Source organism: Ornithorhynchus anatinus, chromosome 3 (assembly GCF_004115215.2).
Source record: "Ornithorhynchus anatinus isolate Pmale09 chromosome 3, mOrnAna1.pri.v4, whole genome shotgun sequence".
NCBI classification, from domain to species: Eukaryota; Metazoa; Chordata; class Mammalia; order Monotremata; family Ornithorhynchidae; genus Ornithorhynchus; species Ornithorhynchus anatinus.
The window spans coordinates 120950220-120968316 of NC_041730.1; the positions used below are offsets into that span (position 1 = coordinate 120950220).

General features: G+C 43.3%; 1 protein-coding gene across 5 annotated transcripts in view; it reads left to right on the top strand.

Moving 5' to 3' along the window:
- CFAP70 (cilia and flagella associated protein 70) overlaps positions 1-18097 on the top strand; it is a 58590-nt gene that overhangs the window by 38667 nt on the left and 1826 nt on the right. For 3 of the 5 annotated variants that reach the window (XM_029061020.2, XM_029061023.2, XM_029061022.2), the window contains exons 16-25: positions 4924-5055; positions 5739-5864; positions 7522-7655; positions 7748-7863; positions 8423-8620; positions 9392-9516; positions 10500-10652; positions 12598-12759; positions 15238-15327; positions 16202-16303. In XM_029061020.2, coding sequence (XP_028916853.1) covers positions 4924-5055; positions 5739-5864; positions 7522-7655; positions 7748-7863; positions 8423-8620; positions 9392-9516; positions 10500-10652; positions 12598-12759; positions 15238-15327; positions 16202-16303 — 1338 coding nt within the window. The remainder of the gene's footprint in view (positions 1-4923; positions 5056-5738; positions 5865-7521; positions 7656-7747; positions 7864-8422; positions 8621-9391; positions 9517-10499; positions 10653-12597; positions 12760-15237; positions 15328-16201; positions 16304-18097) is intronic. The other 2 variants (XM_039911572.1, XM_039911573.1) reach the window with 2 other exon arrangements.

Consider the following 18097-nt stretch of genomic DNA (forward strand, 5'->3'; position numbering starts at 1 on the left):
GGAAGGGCAAATAAATCTCTGAGACCTTGATCCAGCAGAACTTTTGTGTTCAGCTGGGAAGAACTGGTTTTTCTACTTTATCCTTTTTGGAGGTTTCTTCACAAGTAGATATTTTCCTGTATTCTTGTAAACTTATTCACTATTTTGAGAATTATATTTTTTCTGTTTTCTCCTTTAGATTTTAAATTATTTGATGATATAAATGGGTCTGACTAGTTTTCCTGAATGCCTTGTATAAGAGTAATGAGATCTCTGATCGCCAGAGAGAAAAGGTAATGGTGAGGCTTCCAGGCAGGGACAGGGTTTAAAATGGAAGTGGAAACAGAAAGCTGGTGGGAGGAGTGGCAGAGAGAGGCCGGGGAGTGGAAGAGAAGCGAGTAAGGTGATGAGAGAAAAAGAGGTAAGAGAGAAGGAGAAAGGGAATGGTGCGAAGGAGGGAAAGACAAGAGGAAGAAAGGAAAGGACTCTAGACTGTAAGCTCACTGTGGGCAGGGAGCATGTCTACCAACTCTGTTAGATTGGACTCTCCCAAGCGCCTAAGCACACAGTAAGCACTCAATAAATATGATTGATAAAAGAAAACAGGGAAGGTGAGCAGAGGAAGAAAGGAAAATATAGAGAAGAAAAGAAATCAGTGGTATTTATGGAGCACTTACTGTGTGCAGAACACTAAACCAAACACTTCGGGATTTACTTTTTCTCTTCCTTCGCGGTTGGTGCCACGACCCCCTGCAGCTGCCTGGGCTTGATAATTCATTGCAGCCCAAATCCTTACCCAGGTGAAGGGGTAAGATTTGCTACCACCTATGTTGATTTTGGTGTGGGCCAGAAATGGCCTTTTTCAGATGTTGGCATTTTCCTAAAATTTGTCTGTTCTACCCATCTGGGGAGTTAGCCCAGCAAAGGCAATCCTAAAGCAGGACAGTTGCTTTTCTGTAAAAGCCTCATGTAGCCAAAAATTATGTTGTGTCAATTGTCATTCCAAAAGTACAAGGGAGGTTAGGGGAAGGATGATTCCAAATTGAAATAGTTTTTGGTTTCTGTCACTCTGAGTAAAATTCAAGAAGGTCATGGAAAACAGAAAGATTCCGAAAGCTTATTTCAAGCAGTTTCCATTCGCAGACACTTTCTCTGACACCTGTCTAGTTCATTAGAATGGCACTGAGAACCAATTCCAAATAGTTCAAGTCCATTTTCCTGTAAAAAATGGCAAAGGGGAGGGAACGGGTTGTGCACTAATTCAAAGCCAATTTGTCTTCTCATCTGAATGGGAAGAACAGAAGTGGAGTGAACCTAAGAAAGCAGGAAAAAGCCCTCTCCCAGCTTCATTGAATGTAAAGCTCATTCTTGACTGTAATAGCCAATTATGTGCAAAACCATCAATGAGATAAGGGACCTAATACAGTCCTCTAGACCCTAAGCTAGACTGTAGAATGTAGGCAGGGAATGTGCCTATCAACTCTGTTGTACTGTACTCTCCCAAGTGCCTAGTACAGTGCTCTGCACATAGCAAGTGCTCAATAGATAGCATTGATTGATTGATGGAATCTGTTCCCTCTGTAATGCTAATGAGTTACTGCTAACACTGTGGCTGAGAAATCCTGTGATTTTCCCTAAAACAAACTTGTAAAACTAGCATTCCGGCAAGCTACATCAAGAGACAAGCCTGATGCGGGACAGCCATTAGGTCAAACAAGGATATATTATTTGTATACAATGTAGAAAACTGTGTCAGTCCCAAGTAAGTTTCTCGGTGATACCCTAAAGCATGGACAAGACCTTAACATCTGAAGCATCACCTTTGAAAATGAAAAGGAAAGATATATATATATATATATATATATATATATATATATATATACACATATACATCGCCAAGATCCGCCCTTTCCTCTCCACCCAAACGGCTACCTTACTGCTATGGGCTCTCGTTATATCCCGGCTAGACTACTGGGTCAGCCTTCTCTCTGACCTCCCTTCCTCCTCTCTCGCCCCGCTCCAGTCTATTCTTCACTCCGCTGCCCGGCTCATCTTCCTGCAGAAACGATCTGGGCCTGTCACTCCCCTTCTTAAACAACTCCCGTGGTTGCCTATCGACCTCCGCTCCAAACAAAAACTCCTCACTCTAGGCTTCGAGGCTCTCCATCACCTTGCCCCTTCCTACCTCTCCTCCCTTCTCTCTTTCTACCGCCCACCCCGCACGCTCTGCTCCTCCGCCGCCCACCTCCTCACCGTCCCTCGGTCTCCCCTATCCCGCTGTCGACCCCCGGGCCACGCCCTCCCTCCTCACCTCCGCCAAACTGATTCTCTTCCCCTCTTCAAAACCCTACTTAAAACTCACCTCCTCCAAGAGGCCTTCCCAGACTGAGCTCCTCTTCTCCCTCTACTCCCTCTACCACCCCCCCTTCACCTCTCCGCAGCTAAACCCTCTTTTTCCCCCTTTCCCTCTGCTCCTCCCCCTCTCCCTTCCCATCCCCTCAGCACTGTACTCGTCCGCTCAACTGTATATATTTTCATTACCCTATTAATTTTGTTAATGAAATGTACATCGCCTCGATTCTATTTAGTTGACATTGTTTTTACGAGATGTTCTTCCCCTCGACTCTATTTATCGCCATTGTTCTCGTCTGTCCGTCTTCCCCGATTAGACCGTAAGCCCGTCAAACGGCAGGGACTGTATCTGTTGCCAACTTGTTCATTCCAAGCGCTTAGTACAGTGCTCTGCACATAGTAAGCGCTCAATAAATACTATTGAATATATATATATACATATATACATATATATGTATATATAAAGAAGCAGCATGGCTCAGTGGAAAGAGCACGGGCTTCGGAGTCAGAGGTCATGGGTTCGACTCCCGGCTCTGCCACTTGTCAGCTGTGTGACTGTGGGCAAGTCACTTAACTTCTCTGTGCCTCAGTTACCTCATCTGTAAAATGTGGATGAAGACTGTGAGCCTCATGTGGGGCAACCTGATTACCCTGTATCCACCCCAGTGCTTAGAACAGTGCTCTGCACATAGTAAGCACTTAACAAATACCAACGTTATTATATGTGTTTATATATATATATATATATGTACACACACACATTGGTTAGAAATCCCATACAGCTGGTCTTAAAGCTCTAGATGGGGAGGTCTTAAAGCACTAAATGGTGAAATGGCATTTAGATGAGGAAGTTTTAAAGGACTAGATGGGGGAGTCAGTCAGGAAGCCACTGAAGAGGCAGAGCTAAGGCTGTTGGCCACCAAAGAGACAGCAGGTTCTCAGAGTGGGAGTGGGTGTGGGTTAGGTCCACGGCTTGCTGCCATACCTGGGATTATAGGTACAGACAACTGCAAATAGATGAAACTGTGAACAAAAAAATCCATGAATGCCAAAGGACTACTGTATTATTAAAAAAAACCAATCCACGGCCATATTATGGCACTGTGTTTTCCTATTCCTGCTTTGCATTATATTCAAATCATTCTCTGAAACTTCATGTTCTGGCAGCAATGGCTGTACAGTATTTGTATTTTAAAGGGTATTTAATACATTATTCAGAATGATGATGTTAAAAAAAAATGATAGACTAGCCCCCATCATCTGGCCTCAGCCACATTCTTCACGTCCATTTAAATGGACATGTATTTGCACCATGTTGAGGTAAATTTGGAGCTTAAGCTATAGAAATAATAAATAACCATCCTCCCCCCAAAAGAATCCTGGTTTCCCATCTCTCTCTCCCTCTCTTCCCCCTCCCCCAACAAATGACCCAACTATTGAGTCAGCAAGGGACATGACCCATGTTGATCCATCAAGTATTGCTGGGATGAGGAATGGGGAAAAGCTCAGACTTCCCGGGTAAAAGGCAGTATTCAAACTACATTGACACCCCTGCCTCAACTTTTCTTCATATCAAGGCTTGTGATGAGAAAACAAGAAAACAAAAGTGTTTCTAGTTAATATATGCATCATCCCTGCTCTTCCATTTGTCTGCTCCTTGACCTTGGGCAAATCACTTCACTTCTCTGTGCCTCAGTTACCTCATCTGTAAAATGGGGATTAAGCCTGTGAGCCGCACGTGGGTCATGACTGTGTCCAACCTGATTTAGCTTTTATCTATCCCAGTGCTTAGTACAGTACCTAGCACATAGTAAAATCTTAATAAATACCATAAAAATCGTAAGAATGACTTTCCTAAAAGAATATCTAGGAGGGGGCCACTTTCTTGTTTTCCTTAGTGCATCTTTGTATTCTGTGAAACTAGTGCTCTTCAGAAAAGAGAGCAGAATCTGACAGAATAACAATTATTAATTGCACTGTGCTGAAATGTCATTTTTAAGTGATATTTAACACTCCCTAGCTAAATAATATTGTCATTTTTAGTCTCTGTTCATATCTGAGTGGAAAATAATAACGTAATAAAGAATCTCTCTAGGGAAGAGGAGACATATCCAAAAAGAGATTTTTAAAACCAATAGGGTGAAGCGTTATGGTGATAGAGGTAGGGATAGGCTGTGAGTTGTGACACATCAGACGGGGGAAGATAGTGAAACACGGAAGAGTCAGGGTTTACGCGAAGGCACACGAGAAGTAGCTGAAGCCAGATGCATGAGGACGTGATGCCTTCAGTCCTCTCCCTCCTGGATGTAATCCCTTAATTTCCCTGCTAGTCAAAGAAAAAAAAAAGAGAATAAAGAAAGTGGGTAGTATCTTGGAAGCTTCACAGTTAAGGTGTAACTGAACTTAATTGCTTACAAACATCCACTTGTCAGTGAAAATCAGTGGCTAAGAATATAACAACCAATGGGGAGAATTGAAATGCCCTTTGAGATAATAGTGAGATGGTACACTGGATAGAAGTTTAAGTAAGACCTTTTGCCTGGCCAAAGTATGCTGAAGGATGTTTTGACAGATATCCTATGCTTTCTGCAGCGTGCTGTGGTGAAGATTGTGAGAGAAAAGTACCTGAAGACAACTGCATTTGACAGCCAAGAACAGTTACAAGCATTTCTCAGTGAGCTGTATGTGTTTCTGGTAGAGCAGATGCATATAATCTTAAATCAGGTAAACACTCAGTAATTAAACTCCTAATTACTTCTACCCACAGAGACACACATCAGAAGTATTTCTTCCACTCTTAACTACTACTTTCATCTGGGAATGAATCTTGACTTTTCTTTCTCACCCACTACAATTATTCGCTGCCTTTCTCACCTCCCTTTCAATCTAATCTTTACTTTTTCTCCACTTTCTCTCCTCTCTGCATAACAAATAAGCCCAGTTTCCACCAGTTTTCAAGAAACCATCATTATCCTCCTGTAATAGCCAATTCCCTCCTCCCTTTCTCTTTCATATTCTTACAGCTGGAAGGGTACCTCTAATGCATGCATTTCCTCTTAGCCAACTCTCAGGATCCTCTTCAGTCTGGCTTCCATTCTCCCCATTCCACAGATATTGTCAAAATCACTTTCACCAAAACAAAAGGACATTTCTCCATGCCGATCCTTAACATCATTTGACAGTTTGGACCACCACTAAATCCTCAGAACTTTCTCTGACCTAGGCTTTCATGGTACAGTTATGACAGTCATATCTTCTTCTGAAATCCAATCACCCACCCACTAGCTAGTAAGGGCCCTTAGGGCCCTGTCTGTCCACAGTCCCTTATGACCCAAGATCACATCGGAATATGGACCCTCTTATAACTTACGTAGGTGGATTTTGTTCTACACTTTGTCTCTGAACAGACTATGCCACAAGACAGTCCTGGGCCTGTCCTAGCCACTTTCACAAGCTCTGAACAGCTCCGGCTATTTGCATATGAAGCGGAAGTCAATGAGGACTTTGCTCTGGCAGCAACCTACTATCAAGAGGTAGTTGAGTTTCCCCTTTTTTTCTCCTCACAACCAGCTACATGGTTTAATTATAAATAAATCATGGACCTTAGGCCACTGGCATCACCAGAGGAGTGATTCTATTTAATTTATTCTATTCAAATGTTGAATACATAGATTTTTAAGAGTATGAGGCTGTATTGCTTCATCTCTTAGTTATCTAGGTGTGTGTGTGAATGTGTATAGCCAGGGAGTGCTCACTAGATTTAATCCGTCACCTTGACAAAGATCCTTCCCTTCAGTTTGGATTTTAGATGGATTTCTTTTTCAGGGCTCGAAGACAAGAGTCTATTCTTTTGCCCACACAGTGGCACAAATAGACACCTTCCTGCTTCACTCCGGTTTTCTATTTGATCAGAATTCTGAGGCTCTCTCAACAAGTTGAATTATTTCTATGCTTTTTATTATTAATAATAATATTTGTTCTTATGGTATTTATCAAGTGCTAACTATGTGTCAAGCATTGTACTAATGACTGGGTTAACTAACATGCAGATGGGACACAGTTTCTGTCCCATGTAATGCTCATTCATTACTGTATTTCCCATCCCCTCTAGACTGTAAGCTCATTGTCAGTAGGGAACGCGTCTACCAACTCTGTTATAATGGACTCTCCCAAGCACTGAGTACAGTGCTCTGCACACCGTAAGCGCTCAATAAATAGGACTGATTGATTTCCATCACTTTTATGTATAGGCTTATTTTTTTCCTCCTTGCACATGAACTGTACATAAGGGAACTCACATTTTTGTAAAAGTATTACATGTTGGTTTCTTTCTACCACCATTTCTTTTGAATTTTTGTTGCTCCCCGTGCCTTTTAAATCAATGTAGGTTCAAGCATAACCAATGAAAACTAAGCGGTACTACTGATTATTCCCATTATAAGGTATATTTTGAGATCTGTCGATTATTTTGCACTCTTCTTGTGATTGTGGAAGAATTCACTGTGGGCAGGGAACGTGTCTACCGACTCTGTTATGCTGTGCTCTCCCAAGCACTCTGCCACAGTAAGCGTTGGATTAATCCGAATTGATTGAAATAATAATGTTGGTATTTGTTAAGTGCTTACTATGTGCAGAGCACTGTTCTAAGCGCTAGGGGAGATACAGGGTAATCAGGTTGTCCCACATGAGGCTCACAGTCTTAATCCCCATTTTGCAGATGAGGGAACTCAGGCACAGAGACGTGACTTGCCCACAGTCACACAGCTGACAAGTGGCAGATCTGGGATTCAAACCCATGACCTCTGACTCCCAAGCCCGTCCTCTTTCCACTGAGCCACGAGTACACAGCACATACATACTCTACCAAATACACCCTTTAGGTTTGGAAGATTGTAAGCTTAGGTTAACCATGGCACTGGAAGCATACTCCTTAGCACTCAGGTACATATGTGTTCGCATTATTTATTATGACGATCGTAGTTGTAAATATTTTTATGTTTGTCTCCCTCATTAGAGTGTAAGCTTCCTGTGGTCAGGGAACATGTCTTTTTGTTATTCTCAGCTTCCCAAGCACCTAGTTCAGTGCACGACCCTGAAAGGGTGAGCAATAAATGCTGCTATCTCTATTACTTCTAATACTACCAGACTAAAGCGGGAACCCTGAATTTACAAATACCGTCTTTTTCCTAGAGACTGTCTCGTGACCGCAACAACCTGGAGCACTGGCTGGACTACGGTGCATTCTGCCTCCTGGTTGATGATACTGTCAAAGCACAGGAGTGTTTTCGTGAGGCCGTCTCCCTGAATCATACCCACTTGCAGAGGTACAGATCAGAGCGGAAAGAAGGTGGTAGTCATTTCTAGATGAGCTTTTCACTGCTCCTTGTTGAGTTGATCTTGACGGTGTCTCCCTCAGTATATTGCTTTGTGGAGTTTTGGCTGTCATGATGGAACATTATGAAGAGGCAGAGATATTTTTTGAAGATGCTACGTGCTTGGAGCCAACCAGTGTTGTGGCCTGGACTCTGTTAGGTTCGTTGTCATCATTTCCTCTTCTCCCACTCCCTTCTCTGTCCCCTTGGCACTTGAAATTGCACCCTTTATTCACCCCTCCCTCAGCCCCACAGCACTTATGCACACAGCCGTAATTCATTTATTTATATTAATGTCTGTATTACCTCAAGCTCATTGTGGGCAGGGAACATGTCCGCCAACTCTGTTACACTACATTCTCCAAAATGCTTCTTCATTCATTCATTCATTCAATAATATTTATTGAGCGCTTACTATGTGCAGAGCACTGTACTAAGTGCTTGGAATGTACAAATCGGTAACAGATAGAGAGTCCTTGCCCTTTGATGGGCTTACAGTGCTCCGCACACAGGTGCTCAATAAATATGATCGGTTGATTGATTGACTGTGTAGCTCCCTATTGCACTGTTCCCATTTCCAAGGTCCTCTTTGTTTCGCACCTTTGATCGCATTCCATTGTTTTTGCTGAGTCTTGGTAAGAAAGGGAGTCCCAAGGAAAGTAAGCGACTCTGCAGTAGAGGGTTGGAAAGATCTGTACCATTCTGGCTCTCTCTTCTAGGTTTGTTCTATGAAATTCAGGAAAATGACATCCGAATGGAAATGGCGTTTCAGGAAGCTAACAAACAGCTCCAGAATCGTTCAATCAAAGAGAATTTTGAAAAGGAAGGAAAAAGGGAACAACCATATATATCCAATTCAGGCGTAAAGCTTGTGAATTCACCTACCAGCATGGCTACCCAGAGAGACTCCATAGTCTGTAAGTCAGTAGGGGGGACCAGAGACTTTGGACAAATGATCAGAAGTGTTCAAGTAGAAATGGAATTTTTAATTGAAATTGTGTGTGTGTGTGGTGGGGAATAACACCAATTCTAGGTGAGATCCAAGATCTAGGAGTAGCCAGCAGATACTCTGACAAGCAGGCAGACTCTGGGGACTAAACAGGTCTTGGGAAGAGAATTCTATTCTTAAATCACCTAGGAGGTTTTTTATTTCAAGTAAAATACTTGATCATGCTTGTCTAATAAAAGCCAACAGATAAGGGCCTGCCTGCTGCCTGGCCCACAGGACAAGAATTTGTCCTGAGTTTTAGAGGTGGGAAAAAAGATTTGCAGGGTTCTGGGCTCTGAGACTAGAACAATTCCTTGAAAAGGATATGAAAGGCTAATAGCAGTAGTCTGAGAAGGGTTAATTTAATTTAAAAGTGAAGAAAAGCGCCTTTATAGTCTTTCCTGCTTTTATCACATACACCCTGAAATTTTCCTTTATTTCTTTTTTGCCCCCCTCAAGAATGATACATTTTTTTCCCTTTTTGTTGTAAAATCTGAGACCCTTATTCCTCTCTGCCATTCTTTCTTCCCTCCATCCTTCCATCCATATCAGAGTCCTGACCCTATGATTCTGCAGGCTATAGATCCATCTGTTTCCTTCTAGGTCTTGGGAGCTCTTTCTCGCCTCTAAATTTTCTAGTTTTGGAGCAACAGGTCTTCTCCTTTTTCACTGATTTTTTTCTCCTTTCGTATGTTTTCAGCAGAAACAAGAATTCAAGTTTCTTCAGCTCTTCTGACCCCAATGCCTTTTTCGGGACTCTTACAACCCCCCCATACCATCTTCATGGAGACTATACGCTTTTTGATGCATGCCAATGCTGTGCAGGTCAGTGCAGCATCTCAGAGAAGGCAGTCGCCTTGAGATTTTCAGTGAATTATTTCTTATAATAAGAATGGCTTCTTCCCTGCATTATAGTCATGAAAATTGCCAGCTTCTGTCCCACAGGCAGAAATATCAGGATGTTGCTTATTTACATAAAACAGACACCGTGAAGGGCCTAGTGGTTTCAGAAAATCTGAATGAGTCCGAATGAGTCTGTCTACTGATCAGTTTGACTGAACTCACAGAAGTTAAAAATAGGGATAACAATGTGATTCTAGGTTGGTATTAACGTACACTCAGTTCTCTTCTAGAATCCATCAGTAGTATTTATCGAGCACTTAGTCAATATAGAACACTACACTAAGGTGTTTGGGAGATTACGATAGATGTAGTAGATGTGATCCCTGCTCTCAAGCCACGGGTTTGAGGCTTGGGTTCTTGCAAAATCCTCCGTTAAGGCAAACTCACACTGAAGGACCCTTAGCGTCTAGCCCTGTGTGCATGTATACAAGTGATTTCTTCCAATATCGCAGCACCTTGTATCCAAAATAGCTAGTGGTGTTGGCCCAATGTTCTTTAATTCCCTTACAATGTCTGACAATTCACATAGTGAAATCATACAGTCTGACAGACCCGAGGGGGATTCCGGTATCACCCATGAAGCAGAGAGGATAAATACTCGTTTGGGGAAAGTTATGTCAAATTATTGCTAATAACTGAGAGAATCGAGTCACCAGCCTCTTTCTGATTACACTGGGTCTTGGAAAGGCAAACTTTGCCCGTGTTTGAAATGGCCATAAGGTTTCTTGCAGCTGTACAGATATCTGACAATTATAGTGTTCTCCAATGTATTGAAAATTCCCAATAGGCTTGCTACATGTAGTAAAATCCTCACTGTTCTTCATTTCCAAGATCTTGACCAGTAGGACTGGTATTTGGCCATATCCTATGTGGCATTTGAATTTTTGTGCCTGATTTGCTTGCAGTTTGTGCACAGAGTACTGGCACATGAGTTGCTGTGCCCTCAAGGAGGTCCTAGCTGTGAATACTACCTGGTGCTGGCCCAAATACACCTTCTTAATAAGGATTTCTCCAAAGCAGAACCGTGTCTTGACGCAGCTGTTCACCTGGATTATCTGGTAATGATTCTTTCTAAGGTAGCCGGTGTTTTGGTCAAGGGAGGTAGAGGCAAAGAAATGGGAATAGCATTGTTTGCGGAAGATGGTGATCTCAGGCTATAGATGAATTTCTGATGTTAGAAAGTCCTGCACTGAACATTGGAGTGTAGAACTCCTTCCTTATATTTATTCTTAATAAAAGTAATGATTATAGTGGTATTGGTTAAGACTTACTATGTGCTAAGTGTTGGAGTAGATATGAAATTAATAATAATAATAATGATGATATTTGTTAAGCACTTACTATGTGCCAAGCACTGTTCTAAGCTCTGGGGTAGATACAGGGTCATCAGGTTGTCCCACGTGGGGCTCAAAGTCTCAGTCCCTATGTTCCAGATGAGGTAACTGAGGCCCAGAAGAAGGAAGTGACTTGTCCAAGGTCACACAGCAGACAAGTGGCGGAGCCAGGATTAGAACCCATGACCTTCTGACTCCCAGGCCCGTGCTCTATCCACTACACCATGTTGCTTCTCCAAAATGATGGTATTTGTTGAGTGCTTACTGTGTTCCAAGCACTGTTCTAAGCACTGGGGTAGATACAGGGTAATCAGATTGTCCCACGTGGGGCTCACAGTCTTAATCCCCATTTTACAGTTGAGGTGACAGGCACAGAGAAGTGAAGTGACTTGCCCAAAGTCACACAGCTGACAAGTGGCGGAGCCGGGAGTAGAACCCACGATCTCTGCCTCCCAAGCCTGGGCTCTTTGCACTGAGCCACGCTGCTTCTCCAATTACCAGATGGGAAACAGACCTTATCCCACATGGGGCTCGCAGTTCCCATTTAGCAGATGAAGGAAACCCCATGCTGCCTCCCTTTTCTAAACAATCAGTCAGTGCATCAGTGGTATTTATTGAGCACTAACTATGTGCACAGCACTGTTCTAAGCTGTTGGGAAAGTACAGTACAACAGAACTGATGGACACTTTCCCTGCCTACAGTGAGCTTGCAGTCTAGAGGACTGTATTAGGTTTCTTAACCCATTGATGGTTTATCGCACAGCACCTCATTGGTTATCAGAGTCCAGACTGTTCTTTACAGGCAATGAAGCTGGGAGGGGTAGATAGTGAGGGGTCTTTTTCCTGCTTCCTTAGGTTCATTCCACTTTTACTCTTCTCATTCAGATGAGAAGACAAATTGGCTTTGGAGAATGTGAGGTGAAAATGAAAGGAAAGGCCACAGAAGCAGCATAGTCTAGTGGCTACAGTATGGGCCTGGGAGTCAGGTGGACCTGAGTTCTAAAACTGGATTTGCCACTTAATAATAATAATTATAATTATATTGGTATTTATTAAGCACTTACTATGTGCAGAGCACTGTTCTAAGCGCTGGGGGAGATACAGGGTAATCAGGTCGTCCCACGTGAGGCTCACAGTTAATCCCCATTTTACAGATGAGGTAACTGAGGCACAGAGAAGTTAAGTGACTTGCCCACAGCCACACAGCTGACAAGTGGCAGAGCCGGGAGTCGAACCCGTGACCTCTGACTCCGAAGCCCAGGCTCTTTCCACTGAGCCACGCTGTACTTATCTACTGTGTGACCTTGGGCAAGTCACTTCTCTATGCCTCAGTTTCCTCATGTGTAAAATTGGGATTAAGACCGTGTGTCTTATGTGGGACAGAAACTGTGTCCAACCCGATTAGCTTGTATCTACCCCAGCGCTTAGCACGGTGCCTGGCACAGAGCAAGCGCCTAACAAATACCACAAAAAAGAAAAAAATTGTCATCTAAAATTGCAACCGAATGCCCGACACTCCAAACTAACAACTCTTTTAAAAGCATAAACATGTCATTGTGTAAGTGATCATTAGTTTCATTTTTTATCATGAATTAAAATGTTTCATTCTCTTCAAACTTTCCCTTGAGCAAATTCACTTAATATAACAGTGTTATTTTTGTTTTCTCAGAACCCAAATGTCTGGGGAGTGAAAGGACATCTACATTACCTGAGTGGAAATCACAATGAGGCCAAAGCATGCTATGAGAGAACTGTCAGTTTTGTGACGGATGCTGCCGAAATGCACTTCATCTTCTTGCGATTGGGATCTATCTACCTGGAAGAAGGAGAGGTGAGGAAGTTGAAGGGGATGAGTGATAATGGAAGCTCAGCCGTAGATAAAATGGGGTCAATCTGAGCCCTGTTTGCCACGGTGACAACCAAGGAGTTACAGTGCTTTATAGAAAAGGACACGGTAGAAATGGACTGGTCCGAGGGAAATTATAAATATTCTGTGGAAAGCATTCTTTTACAGATCACTGCTCTGAAATACCCTCTGCTAATATGGTGATAAGAGTAAAGTCTTAAAAGAGGTAATAAAATGATGCAACTACAGAGTAATAATAATAATGTTGGTATTTGCTAAGCGCTTACTATGTGCAGAGCACGGTTCTAAGCGCTGGGGTAGATACAGGGTCATCAGGTTGTTCCATGTGAATTACCCCATTTTACAGATGAGGTAACTGAGGCCCAGAGAAGTTAAGTGACTTGCTCACAGTCATACAGCTGACAAGTGGCAGAGCCGGGATTCGGGTTCTTTGCAGAATTTTTTTTGACCATTCACAGTTGTAGCTGCATCCCTTTTAAGGGTTTCTCTGACTCCAGGATAGAAGGGAAAGGAAAGACTGAATGGAAGCAGAAATGATCACTTTGGGTGTTGTTCCTTTTTTTGATTTTTTTTTTTCTAACTAATCGCTACACTAGGGAAAACACCCCCAGTTTCTTGCTTCATATGGGGCGAAATAATAATATTGATTGTGGTATCTGTTAAGACTATGTGCCAGGCACTGTACTAAACTCTAGGGTGGATTGGGTTGGACACGGTCCCTGTCCCACGTGGGGCTCACAGTCTCAATCCTCAAGTTCCAGATGAGGTAACTGAGGCCCAGATGAAGGAAGTGACTTGCCCAAGGTCACACAGCTGTGATTAGAACCCATGACCTTCTGACTCCCAGGCCCGTGCTCTATCCACTATGCCATGCTGCTTCTCTGTAGGCCCAGTACAGTGTAGTTCATCACCCCAAGGATTCAGGTCTATGGCAGGATTATGCTGTGGCCGTTGAGAAAAAAAAATCCCCCCAAACAGCAACTAGGTAAATCCTGAATAGGATTGGCCGAGGCAATAATCTCCCTATATTGCATGGATCATCCTGACGGTGGGGCAAGAAGCAAGAGGAAGGGCAGTTTAGCTCCCAGGCAATGCCATTCTAATGTAGGTAGCCTGTAATCTGGAGAGTATGGCCCATTTCCAGGTGCAAGTTTTCAGTAAAAATAAGACCAGGTCAGCAGTATAGCACGTTTAATATTCTGTCTATATCAGTGCAAAAGATGCAGTGTAACGGCTGCCCTTCTTGACATTCATCGTAACGGCTGGGGATGGGCCACCAAATCACTTTTCCCTCTACAGATCTATTTTTTTCTCTTAAAACCCATGATAGACCCCTTGTCCATTAATTTTTCCAAATTCTTTTTGAACCAAATCCCGTCATCAAATTGTAAGTTCTACCCTCACATCACTAGAATTCTCTTCCTCTCAATCCAAATGGCTACGATTGCTGGTCCAAGCATTTATGTCACACCTCGACCTCTGCCCCCTCACTAACCTCCCTACCTCCTATCTCCCTGTTCCAGTCCATATTTCATTCTGCCACCCAGATCACTTTTCTACCAAAAAAAAAAGTCATTCTGCTCACTTCTCCCTCCTCGTCCAAAACCTTGGGTGGTTGTCAGTCCAACTCTGTACCAAACAGAAACTCTTAACCGTCGGCTTGAAGGCACTCAGTCGGCTTTCGCACTCCTACTTTACCTCACCGATCTTGTACCACAACACGACCTGTTCACTTTGCTCTTCTACAGCCAACGTAATCACTGTACCACAGTCTCATCTCTCTCCACTTTGATCCTTGCCCAAGTACTCCATTTGGCCCGGAGTGCCTGTCGAATCCGACAGGCCACCATTCTTCCCGTCTTCAAATACTACTAAAATAACATCTTTTACAAGAAGCCTTCTTTGATTAACTTCTCATTTCCCCACACTATTTGCCCTCCCTTCTGCTCTGCCTATATGCCTTGGATCTATATCCTTTGAAAACTCAATGCCCTGTGGAACCTAGGTATATATCCTTTGCTGCTTCTTCTTTCTGTCATTTATTTTTGAGAAATAAATTATCTCTCCCGCTAGCTTGTGGGCTCCTTGAGGCCAGGATTGTGTCTACCAACTCTTTATTGTATTGTACTCTCTCAAACACTTAGTACAGTGCTCTGCACACAAGTGCTCAATAAATACCATTTTTATTGGCATCTTTCATTTACATCAGGTTTTTTCCTTATTTACAGAAACCATAGGCTTCCCTAAAATGGTCATCTCACCAGATTTTTCTCTCAGTCCACTGCATTCAGTTTCTCAACCTTCTACCCAGGAGCTGACGTGAATGAGATCCAGATTAATCTGGAAGGAAATGAAAAGGGAGGCATTTGGGGGGCCCGGTTATTGTGCAGAGTACCTGTTGTCCTCTAGAGCCACCAGCTGAGTGTCTTCTCCTCTCTGCAGTACGATAAGGCGAAGAACATCTACCTGCTCTCCTGTAAGAAATCCCCTTCGTGTCTCACCTGGCTAGGAGTGGGAATCGCCTGCTATCGGGTAAGGCGGTAAAGGTTTGAGGGTGAAACCACCCAAGTTGACTTTCTTCTTGCGACTGCACAAACACAAAAGGAGCTGTGATCATACAGTGTGATCTTCAGGGTAGCTCAGTTAATCCAATCATATTTGCTGAGCGCTGCTGTGTGCAGAGCACTGTACTAAGTACTTGGGAGAGTATAATGTAACAGTTATAAGACAGAGCTCACCCCCAGTTAAAAGCCCGGTCATGTTCCGAAGGTTGATTCTATCAAAATCTCAATCCATCCATCAACACAATACTTTATATTAGAGAAACTGTCGCTTAGTTCAAGACGCAGAGGTAGTCTGCTGGAAGAAACTGGCATGGATTATAACTTGATTCAGTAAACCAATTTTAGTCAGTTCAGGTTGAGGTCTAGATTCTGCCTGGCAATGTCCATTCTCCTTGGCTTTAAGCTCAAGTTCTCACTTTATTTTCCTCTTTAGAGGCGATATAAAACGGGGAGGGAGGTGCTAAGAGATATTAAAATAGGAGGCCTTGTTCCTATATATTGAGGTTTGTGTAGTAGAGATTTACCAAACAGGAAAGAGCTTATGAGAGACCTCTATGAGCCAGAAAACAGGCTACACTCATTTTCCAGGACTGTTTTTTAACTAGGCCTGTGAAGAGAAGCAGCTCCTTTCCAGGAGGAAACATATTATTAGGAAAACTAGACTTTGGGGGTCATGCTGTACAGAAGGGTGCTGGAGCCCTGCCTCCGGATCACTTTCAGGCTCCACGGTTGTTGAACCATGAACTGGAATGTTGCCTGAGGATTTCTGTTAAAGTGACGTAATGGCTGCCATCGAGGAAAAGTACCAATTTTGAACTTATGCGTGTCTTTTATTTGTGAAGTTGGAACAGCTGCTGGAGGCAGAAGATGCTCTCTCTGAGGCCAACGCTTTAAATAACAACAATGCCGAAGTGTGGGCGTATCTAGCTCTGGTCTGTATGAAAGTGAGTGTTCATTCACCTACACGGTTAATCTTTCGATGGTATTGAGCGCTTACTGTGGGTAGAGCACTGTATACTAAGGGCTTGGGAGAGAGCATTTTAACAGTAGGTAGACATGTACGTGCTCACAAGGAGCTTACAGAATAAAGGGAGTCAGAGGTCGTGGGTTCAAATCCCGGCTACACCACTTGTCAGCTGTGTGACTGTGGGCAAGTCACTTAACTTCTCGGTGCCTCAGTTCCCTTATCTGTAAAATGGGGATTAAGACTGTGAGCCTCACGTGGGACAACCTGATTACCCTGTATCTACCCTAGCACTTAGAACAGTGCTTGGCACATAGTAAGCGCTTAACAAATGCCAACATTATTATTATTAAAGGAGGAGAAAGGCATTAAAATAAATTGTGGGTATGTATGTAATTGATGTGGGGCTAAGAGTGGTGTCAATGAAGGGAACAAAAGCAAGTGCAAGGATGATGCAGAAGGGAGAGAGAGCAGGGGAAATGGGGGCTTAGTTGGGAAAGGCCTCTTGGAGGAGGATGTGATTTTAATAAGGCTTTGAAGGTCGGGGGAGTGGTTGGTCTGTCGAATATGAAGCGGGAGGGAGTTCCAGGCCAGAGGCAGGACCCGGGCAAGGCACCGGTGGCAAAGCGGATGAGATCGGGGTACAGTGAGTAGGTTGGTGTTAGAGGAACGAAGTTAATATAGCAGGGACTTCAGGGACAAAGTGGTCGATAATAATACAAACACCAGCAACAGCAAAGGCATCCTGTAGCTAGAGAAGTACAATCCCCACATGGCAGGCTTTTCCTTGGAAAATGCCGTTGTGGCATCTCTTTTTATCAATCATATTTATTGAGCGCTTACTATGTATAAGAGCAGTATACTAAGCGCTTATACTATGCACTTGGGAGAGCGTGATATAACAATAAATCAGATGCATTAGCTACCCATAACGAGCTTACATTCCAGAGCGGGAGACGGACATTAATATAAACAAATAAATTATGGCTATGTACATAAGTCCAGTGTGGCTGGGAGCGGGGATGAGCACTGGGAGCAAGTCAGGGCAACACAGAAGGGAGTGGAAGAAAAGTAGAAGAGGTCTTATTCAGCAAAGGCCTCTTGGAGATTTGCCATCAATAAGACTTTGAAGGTGGGGAGAATAACTGGCTTTCGGATTTGAGGCGAGAGGGCACTCCAGGCCAGAGGCAGGACATGGACGAGAGGTCGGTGGCGAGATCGACGAGATCAAGAAGGTTAATGGTAGAGGAGCAAAGTGTGTGGGCCAGGAGAGTAGCGAGGTGAGGTAGTGCTTTGTAGTGGTTTGTTGAGAGAGATTTGGGTGGGAATGGAGTTCAGCAAGTGGGGAGATGGGCTGGAGGGCCATCATTGGGAGGCGAAGCTCCTGAGATTTCTGCAAATATCCGAGCCTGGATTTGTTAGAACTGTTAGACCACGGTTCAGGATGGAGAGCTGGATCGTGGAATTTGTGTACTCCATATCACCTGGAGGGAATCCACAATCCAAGTCAAACTCTCTTGAGTGGGTGTACCTTGCACATGGGTCCCAGGTAAAGATAAAATTGGGAATTGTGATGATGGCCACATTATGGGCACTCAGATTTCCTAATTTAAAGAATCCAGTGCCAACATTCTTCTGTAGAAGAAAATGACTCTAAGTAACATCACTGTTTTTTTTTCCTTCTGGACTAAATCTCAGTTCAATGGGAGGAATAATTTAATTCCGTCAATAAAGGGCTTATGCAGTACCAGCTATAGAAAATGCTAAAAACAAC